The 10,133-nt window shown below is 37.3% G+C and overlaps 1 protein-coding gene across 1 annotated transcript in view; it reads left to right on the top strand.

Moving 5' to 3' along the window:
- The window catches only part of LOC103775742 (guanine nucleotide exchange factor VAV3-like), a gene marked incomplete at both ends in the record, with an annotated part of 32,622 nt that extends 27,353 nt beyond the window's left edge, over positions 1-5,269 (top strand). The window contains 2 exons of the mRNA XM_008943216.1: positions 2,303-2,404; positions 5,169-5,269. Coding sequence (XP_008941464.1) covers positions 2,303-2,404; positions 5,169-5,269 — 203 coding nt within the window. The remainder of the gene's footprint in view (positions 1-2,302; positions 2,405-5,168) is intronic.
- Positions 5,270-10,133: the final 4,864 nt, after the last annotated feature.

Here is a 10,133-nt window from a genome sequence, read left to right on the forward strand (position 1 = left end):
TCTTTTATGCTAGGTGATGCACCTTGCTCCTTCTCCGTCCTGTGGACTTTTGCCAGTCTCCGCCCTTCTCGAGCGAGGCTTCCACGCATGCCCATGGAGGAGTGTCCCAGGTGTGGTCTGCCTTAGAGGCAGGTAGCTTTTGACCAGGAGGTGTGGTTTTGTATTATAATGATATTATAATAAGCAAAGTTTGTCCAAGGTTTGCAATTTCTTCATCAATGCTGAGACAGCAGTTTTGATCAATATTCCTTGATGGCAGGTATGTGGATTATTTTAGCAGCTTTGGCTCCCCCAGATAATGTATAACAGCGCTGGGCGTCTTGTACCACACAGTCCTCCATCCCGGGGTGTTTGCACCTTTGTATCCACAGGAACTGCATTCCATTCCAGGGATCAGCAACTGCGTCCCGGGTAGGCTGCTGCAGACTCTTGTCAGGATGTCAGCCTAAGTTTCCGGGTGCCTGATTGTCCAAGTATCTGATGACAAGATTGAGACCAACACACTTCTGACTGTCTCTTACACTTTTATTCTAGGGAGCTTTCAGGATTGAGTTAACTGTGTCGCCTAAGAGGTTTTACAATGAGGTTTTTGCAAGTGTGAAATTCAGGCTTTGCTCTACAGAGCTACAGCCCTCTTGATTTAAAAAAAATTTCATTTTTTGAGGTTAATTTTATCTTCATACCTGTACCTTCTTGCTGTGAATGGGTAGTATCCTGTTTTAGTTAGCAGGGGTTGTGATATTGCCATCCGGCATACTGTAGCAGAAAGAGAGACACTACTGAGCTAGATAAAACAGTACTCAGAGTAAGGTTATTCTCAAGTGTGAAAGCAAAATCCCATTTGCTTTTTGAGTACAGTTTCATTTCCAGCACGTTCATTTTCAGCAGGTGGATTAGAAGACTGACCTTTCTGACACTAGGTACTTAAACAGATTCTCTGAATGTTTTTTTCATAAGCCTTTTCATTCAGTCCTGGCAAGATTGATGCTTGTGTGGTTACCTATATTTATGTTTCATTGCAATCTGTAGATGGTCTGTTTTAGTCTAGAAGTCATTTATAATACATAAAAATGAAAGTTATCTAATAGGTATATCCAACTTGCATGCATGCGTTAGTAATTTTGTGTGTTGGAAAACCTTGTCTTTCTTTTGAGTGTTGTAGATTCTTGCATTCTTACCCTCAGGATTTTTTCCCCCCTATTTTAATTCCCATGCATCATGCATTCCTATATTTTTGCTGGAAAAAATACCAGAAATTTGTGGAATCCTAAGCACTTCAATATAAATAATATTAAAAAATACATTAATCTTTACTGTATATAGTTCTTGTCTGATACAGTCTAGATTAATATTTAACTATGCACCTAGCATTTCAGTGTTACTGATTTGAGTAGTGTTAAGCTAGTTTGTGGGTGTTACTGAATTAAAATAAAAAGATAAAGAACGAATTGAAAATTCTTGTTTTCCCCTGTACTCTTGGAAAAGGGGAAGGTGACATAAAAAATTGAATGGATTATTTAATAAAATTTAAATAAACCTGCAAACAGTCACCAGCACAATATGATGAGTTGGGTCATTTTAAAATTATACTCCTACTTTTGAAAGGGATCAGTAGGGAGGATGAATGAAATACATGTACAGCAATGAACTGGTGCTTTGTACATAAACTTATGTTTGGAAATAAGTCTGCCAATAGTGTGTTGGTATCTTAGCAGTGTGAATAACAATCGATTTTATTTGTTAAATGAAGCACGTGTAGCAACAGCTGTAGGCATTGGGCAACACATTTAAGAAAGACCAGCCAAACCCTAGTAAGTATTTTCTAATTGCTTTTGAAATCACTTGGGTTTATCCAGTGTATTGCTGCATAATTGTGACCTGTCACAAATTTGCTGCTCATGTTTTCAAATGTGGTGGTCTCAGTATGAGCTGCTCTGCCTTGTACATCCATGTATCAAAATATTTGAGAATGAAGAAGTGAGCATTCCTTGGATCCATGAAATGATCCTAGTTACTTGAACAGGAATAAAAATGAATTGATGCTTGCTTTGATGTACAGTTTTCTAGTTATTGTGACAGCTATGGTAGTTACAGGGTGTTATTTTAAGGACCAGGTCTGCATAATATAATTCAGATTTTATTTCAAGGTGTGTGGTAAAGCACACATTTCTGGTTCACCTCAATGGAAAACATTAAAATGTAAATAAAATGAATTGTTGGTGGATTCAGATTTCCTGCTGTGAATGCTGCATTATGTTCTAGATGTCATCAGTTTAAAGCAGAATTTCAAAATTTTTTTTAGGTCAAACATACGGCCAGACTATGCAGATACAAGCTTTCATGAGTTCAAAATGCATACCTTCAGTCGTGTGACGTCTTGCAAAGTCTGTCAGATGCTTCTGAGGTAAGATTTTTTTAAGTTTGTGGGGTCCCCACCCCCTAGTCAAGTATCTGAGTCAAAGGAGTATGTGGGAAAACATGGCTAGCTGGTTACTTGTCCAAGACAGACAAGCCATGAAGTCATATCTAGTATTTTTTGTTTTATTAGCAAGTTTTTGTAATCAAATTTCCAGATGCTAGCAGGAGTGCTGGTAAAAGCTCAAAACCTCAAAATGTTCTTTATTTATCAGAAGGTTGCTTTGTTATGATTCTTTTATGAAAATTGCTTTATTTAATATGGTAGTGCTTATATAAGAGTAAGTGACAACTGTTTTGTGTAGGTTTGACTACCGTGGCTGTTCTATGGGGCCTGTTGCTGTAGACCACCAGTCACGAGAACAGATGGAATGTTTTTTCAGAAAATCAGATGATGATGATAATGCTTGTAAATATTTGATATGGGGAGACTGCTTTGTGAGATAGAAAATAACCGTGATGCATTAACACGCACTTCTGAATGAGAGACATGTAAAACAAATTACAGGCACATGTTGCAAAGCTAAGTAAGAAATGCTAGCAGCCAGTTAATGCTTTCATGACCAAGGGTTTGCAAAGCTAGCTGGAGCTAAGAAATTCCATATTTTCTGCCTCTTTCCTCTGAAACACATACAGGCTTCCACATTTGTAGTTTCTCATTCATTACTTCTGCTACCTTTTAGGGACTTTTTTTTTTTTTTTTGTAAATATGCAATGTCCAATGATATAGAAGGATGTGTTGAAATGAAATGTCTTATTGTGAGCTGGAGATGCAAAAGCTTTGTAAACTTTGGCTGGTTCAGGAGCTCACAACAAGTTGCTCAGAGATGTTGTGGATGCCCCCACCCCCTTGAAGTGTTCAAGGCCAGGTTGGATGGGGCTTTTGAGAAACCTGGTCTAGTGGAAAGTGTCCCTGCCCATGGCAGGGGTGTTGGAACTAGGTGATCTTTTAAGGTCCTTTCTAACTCAAAGCATTCTGTGTGTGTTATGATTCTATGTTGCATACTGTTGATGTTCCAAAAAATGTAGCACAGCATTTTAGAAAGGGCTTTTGAAGTATGGGTATTGCGTTTGGCAAACACAGACATGGAATAAAATAATCTGAAGTATGTATGTCCCTGTTATTTGTTTTTTGCTTTAGCAACATTTTTCCTGAATGGTTATGCTGACCTGGATTTTGAAGATTAATTTCTAGATTTTTTTTTTTTCTTTTCTGGATGCAGTTAGGTGTAAGTGACTATGAAGAGTAGTGCAGACATCCTGAACTTAGAGATGGCAGGGCTAATTTCTGAATTTGAAGCAGGGTAGTTGAGTCATGGTGTCTTTATTCCTGCACTAGCTGCTGTTGCTGAGGAACAGTCATCCTGCTTTCAGGACACAGCCTGTATGGTTCTGCACAGGCGTGCCACTTGGCTCAAACACAGCTTGGGTGACCTCAGGTGCTGCCTTGCGGTATATAGACCTTGGATATCTGAGTTGTATTGAAAGCCTACTGGATATAGCCTCATGAAGTGCCTAAGTCACTTTTTAAAATGGATTGTCATTTTAAGCTTCAGCCATAAGCTAATGTGTAAATCTTTGGAGAAAAAAATCTGAACCTTAGTGCCTAATATCTAGTGAAGATAAACCCCTAGTCTTAGAAGCATCTGTAGTGAAGATTAATGTTGTACCCTATACTTTTATCTAGGGAATCTTGCTTCCTGCATAATAATAAGGAAAAAACAAGGAAGACTGCATCAAAATACTTTTGTATTTTTTACTTATGTTTCTTTAAGTTCATGTACTCGGATATTTAAAAATGTTGAGCTTCTGAATTTAATTAAAAACATTTCGTCACCAACAGTCTAGAAATTGCTGTAGTAAATAGCAGTTGCTGTACATTTCGTTCAGGTTTAACTTGTTCAATCCCGTGTTCCATATGAGACACTGGATTTTCCTTTGAAGCCGAAAGTGTCATATTGGACTAGGATGTGTAGTTACTGTAAACTGGTCAGGATAATATTGGGGGCAGACATGTCTACTGTGAAGAGTAAGCAGATATATCACTAGATGGAACTCATATATGCTCACAGGTACATGGAAAAAGCTTTTTCCCTGTTAGCCATTCAGGGAATTGTTCCGAAGAGAAAAGCAATGTACCAATCTGAAAATAAATCAGTTTCCTCAGACTCAAATTCTGATTCCAATTCATTAAGTGAAATTGGAGAAGATCTGGAGTAAGGAAAGTGACTCCTTATTTGGCAGCTCTGAATATTAAATGAAGTATACCTGGTTATCGATCTATCTTTTTTTAAAAGGAACAAGTTTAAAGTCAAGACTATCTGCAATATAGCCTATAAACTTCTTAATGCTTAAATATATATTCAAACTTACAACTCTTGAAATGGGTCTTATTCTTCATGCTGCCTAGGCAAATTCCCATGGAGAAGAAATGAAGTGTAGATCTATAGTTCATAGATACATAACAATATGGTTTTGAGTGTACTGTGCCAGAGTTTCTTTGGGTTAAACTGAAATGGAGATTGTTATTCTACTAGTAGTCCAGAAGAGCTATCTGGTTGTGTTTTTTACATGGCTAGCAGTGATGAAAAGCAGATGAGCTGCTTGTCAGTTGTCACTTTTTCTTGAGCCTTTAAGGACTATTATTATGCAGAACAGCAAATGACTTCTAATACCTTCTGCCATGACTCTTATTTCCTTTATGTGCGGAATTTATCACTTCTAATGTATCACCACCTAATTTTATTTTACAGGGGAACATTTTATCAAGGCTATTTATGTTCTAAGTGTGGAGCTGGAGCACACAAAGAATGTTTAGGAAGATTAGACAATTGTGGCAGAGCTAATTCAGGTGGTAAGTCATTTTTATTGTTAAAATACCATTTTTAATTAGGACATAAAACTTGCTAGATATAATTAAGGTTTAATTTACCTCTAATTTGTGTTTATTGTAACACAGATACTTGTGAAACTACCATTTATAAGCACAATTAGAATTGCATTTAGAATTCATAGGGGTTTTTATTGCTAGTAAATTGAAATGTTGGAAAGCAGGGGAGAACTGTTATAGGTCAAACCCAATTTCTTCGTCAATGTCGTATACAACAAGGAATTGTTCTTGTTTTAATTGTAGACTGCTCATATGTAACACCTACTGTATGGCATATCATCTATCATCCTTGTGGTTCTCCCTTCATGTCTGTGTCGTTTTCATATTTTCCTGTCAGCTCCTGAAGCTGTTTGTTTGTGTTGCCTCAGCTTCCTCTTTCATCTCTTTGGTTTCCATGGTTTCTGTCTACTCACAATGTTCACAAAAAAGTGATTGATGACTCTCTACTTCCCACATCTAAGGAGCTTTTTTCCTCTTCTTTTAATTGCTAACTGTACCCTGATTTTTTTCCCCTGCCCTTTGCACTTTTCACTTTGCCCTTCCCCTATTCTTCTTCTCCTCTTTGGGTCCTTAAGGACTCTTTTGACTTCAGCTGCAATTTGGACTCCCTCAGATGACTCCAAATTTGACCTCTTCCCTTTCTGCGCAGTATTGGATCTGTAATTCTCTCTCCTCAGTCTTCTGGATCTCCCACTGCTAATGCCACATGTTAGCTCTCATCATTTGCACCCCTTCTCTGCACCTAGTCAACTGGTGACAGTGAGTTTGTTACACTCCAGCCAGATAGTCACATAACTGTGGTGCCATTTTTTACTTGTCCCTACTTCTGGGTTAAGTACTCTTTCTTCTTCTCTTTTTTGGTGCTGGGGAGGGGGGAGAGGAGCACAACTGACAAACACACACAACACCACCACTGAATCTTCCTCCCCATGAATACACTTGAATTCTTATTGTTTGAATGTGTTTGAAAGAGAAAAGCCACTGGAATACATGATGATTTCTGGAAAATGTAGTTGTATATGTTGGGGAATTTTCTAATCAATTGTTGCTCTTGCTTCTCTAAAACCTGTATATTCCTTTCCAGGTTTATTTCATAGTAGTTTGTGAAGTTTCTCATGTCTCACATATCTCTCACATGAGCTACTACGACATCCGCCCTTGGGTTTTTTTTTTTTTTTTTTTTTTTTTTGACATTACTGCCTACGCCTTTGCAAAATGCTGTTGCAGAGATAATCTGTCTCCCACTGCTTGAATTACTTCATTACTTCATCCACTGCTCTTCACTAGCTGCTGCTGCTTCTTCAAGATTTTGGCTCTAGCTTTTTCCCCCTTTCAAAACTGTATAAGCTTGTTTCTGTCTTTGTCCCTGTTTGTGTTACTTGCTGACTTGCCTTTTGGCTCACTGTGCTATTTGACTGCTTTATTCTTTCATGAAATGATCAGGATGGCAGGTACTGACTTCTTCTGCAGTCAGTGAACTTTATTATCAGGGTTGCTTTCCTGTGTTGGAGATCTTCCATGTTATCCTCCAAGTCTGGACTTGTAAAAAAGTAATCTTTTGTAGATCTGAAAACCCTACAAGGAATCACAATTTTTCTCTGAAATCCTTTTTGGAACACATTTTTTTTCATAGAACCTCCTATGGATATTCCAAAGACAGTAGAAATGTAAATTTATATTAAAAATTGAAGATCTTAAAGCAATTGCATTTAAATCAATAGAGTGGGAAACCAAAACCATACTGTTCTTCACAAAAAAAGTGGTATAAACCAGCCCTACTTCTGCTTTTTTTCCTTCTTTTGCACCTTCTGCTTTAATTGCTCTCGCAGTTTTTATTTTAATTGGATAGCTTGCACCCCAGGAGGCAGGAGCTTGTCTTTCTATTCCTCTGTAAAGATCTAGGGACACATGTGGTTCAACCTGTATCAGTAAGAACGACCACAAATGCCTAGATATCACAAGGGCTGAGTTCTTGCAGTTTTCCTATGTATACTTCAGTAGTGCTGTGCACTCGCTAGAGGGAACGAAATAAAGAAAAAACCCCACATTTCTGCTTCTTTTTAAGTGGAATAAGCTATCATTTTACAACTTAAAAGGAGGAGAATGTTATTTCGTATTTTACTTTAAATCATTGCTCTGATTTCTTTAAAATGATGATGTACTGAGTCTTTCTTCAGTGAAATTGAAAACAACTGGATTCTTAAGATACTGTTTTGTGCTATGTGAGCTTACATCCAGGTGTTCTGCTCTCTGTCTTATCTTCAAGTTTCTCTATCTCTTTTCAGTCTATTTCTCTTCTGTGCAAAGGCCCTCAGATTTCTCAAGCTCTTAATACAAGCTAGAAGAATTGCGTATGTTCCACCTGCTCATGAGGCAGAATGTCAGGAGGTGCTATGCTGTGTCTTCCTTACACCTGCTCAGAGTAGATCATAGCTGCAAAACCAAACTGTAAATGAGAGTTCTTGCCATGCTTCTCCTTGCTTTATGAATTAATGAGTATGGAAAGGACAAATGTTTGCCCACTTGGCTGAAAATGTGTCCTCTGTCTACCTGAGGAGGGACTGCTGGCCAATGAGCAGGAAGGGAATTCTTGAGATTTTTCTCTACTGCTTTCCATATTTACTCTTTGCTTGTATTTTTAAAGAAAGAAGTGTTGATTGAGCCCTGCTGCCCATTCCTAATGTGTACAGATTAAGGGAAGGTTTGAGGAGGAGCTTTAACAGTTCCTACTTCCTTCTCTGGCCCAGTAAGGGAAGGGACAATTCTGACTTTTAAATACTGGTTTGTGCAACCTGAGTATGAATGATTTTCTGTAAAAAAAAGCTGTTTTCACTTTCCCAGAGCTTGGCTGAGAAATGAGGCATCCCATAAGTTACCTGCTATTTGTGATAAGTTATGAAACACTATTAAAGGAATGTAGAGTTGAAGATATCATGTGAAATTCAACATTTTCACTGAATTTTGTGGAAAAAGTATGCTCTACATGCACAAAATTCTCATATAGTTTTAATTTTGAAGCTTTTCCTTTGGAAATCTTTAAAGAAATTAAATTTTTCTAGTGGTGTTATTTGCTGCTCCTGTGGGAAAAGAGCAAAAGTGGCCTGAGAGTGCTCTCACACGAGAAGTTCTGGAGCATAGCTGGCATAGCAAAGTACCTGGAACATTCATTGTATTGCTATATATTTCTTTTGTTTCTAGGGGACTACTACAGCCTTTCTCACAGGGTATAATGGACATAAACCACAATCATTCCTTTAGGAAACTTGACATTTTTCTTCCTCATTCATGTGGTATTAGTTACAGCCACAGACATGGAAAATAAATATAACTATCTATCTCCCATGATGATATGTGTGGTCTGTCTAATCTAGTGTTCTCTCATTCTGTCCGTGGTTGATTCCCGCTGCTTCGCAGGAAAGTGCAGTGCCTAGGAATGACGCTGCTTTCTTAATCCTGTTACATTATCTATTTAGTTTTTTTTATGTACTAAGAGTTTTTAGATATTGTTAATGCATTTGCATGGCTTCCCTATTTTTGTTGGTAGAAATCTCTAACTGCATTTCAGAAGGTTTGGAACAGTGAGTTCTGTAAAGTTTTTAGTTTGGCTTTTGTTTTTTCTTTGTTTCTTTTCATAGGTTGTGTGTCTTACCCTAGTTATGTTTGACTTTTTTTTACCTCTTCATTTCACATGTGACTGTGGGTTTTTGTGAGAAGAGTCGATGGAAATCCTGACTGCTTCTATATGATAAATTATTTTCTTATTTCTCATGATCTCTTATTAGTAAACTCTCTGAACAGAATAGTTTTCATTTTTTTAAAAAAACCCCTCTTCATAAGTGGAGCATTCTCTATGCTTCAAATAATTTTCATTCCTATTCTGTAGACTTAGTCTATTTGTAGAGGTCTGTTTGAAAATAGATGATCAGAATTCAAAACACTGCAATGAGAATATACCATTAGGTTTCTTAAAGGCATTTAAGAAAAATTAAAGGAATTAAGAAATTAAAAGAATCTTGCTCAGCATTTTCTGGTTTTGTACAGCTTTAGTTGTGGTGTGTGTTTTTTTTTTTTTTTTTTAGACCACTGAGCAGAAGCTCAGTGTCTTTCTGAACCTCCCTGAGTGGATTAAATCTCTTGTGTTTCATTCCAAGTTGCACTTTGTGAAAATTCAAAAGACAGGCATCCAAAGACAGATGAAACGTTTAGAATGACAAATTTAATAAGTGTCAGATTTAGATGATACACTTACGAGAGAAACATTGACAAAATCTGAAGATAAATCGCTGCGTTGCCGCGCTATGCCTTCTACACAAATGTATGCCAGCTCTTCAGATGTTTTGCTTCAAAGAAGGCCTGTTCAACAGACTGTAGAAGTTGCAGTGATGAAATATTCAGAGTTAATTAATAATAAAAATAATAATAGAACAAAATATCTGCATTTAGACTTTGTGGTGTGGGGTTTCTTTTTTTATTTTGTTATTCTTCCTGCCCACGTTGCTATAAATTTGAAGTGCTGGTTCAAGTCTTTTGTGCTTATTTCTGTCATCATTGATTTTACTTTTTTCCCCCTGCAGTGCTGCCCTGTACATGTTCAAGTAGTCCCCTGTGTTTTTGTATGTTTTACTTGTTTACCCTGTCACTTTTTCTTTCACTTGAAATCATCCATGCCCCCTCTTTTTTCCCAAATGTTCTGATAAACTCCTTCAAGTCCGAGTGTGCAGCCTTAAACACAAGGCCTTATGAAATTCTTAAACAGAAGGATTACAAAATGGATGTGCATATTTCTCTGACAGGGCCATTTATAAGGACTTAAGTGTTGTTCTTTTCT

This window comes from Merops nubicus, unplaced genomic scaffold (genome assembly GCF_000691845.1).
Source record: "Merops nubicus isolate BGI_N331 unplaced genomic scaffold, ASM69184v1 scaffold37716, whole genome shotgun sequence".
NCBI classification, from domain to species: Eukaryota; Metazoa; Chordata; class Aves; order Coraciiformes; family Meropidae; genus Merops; species Merops nubicus.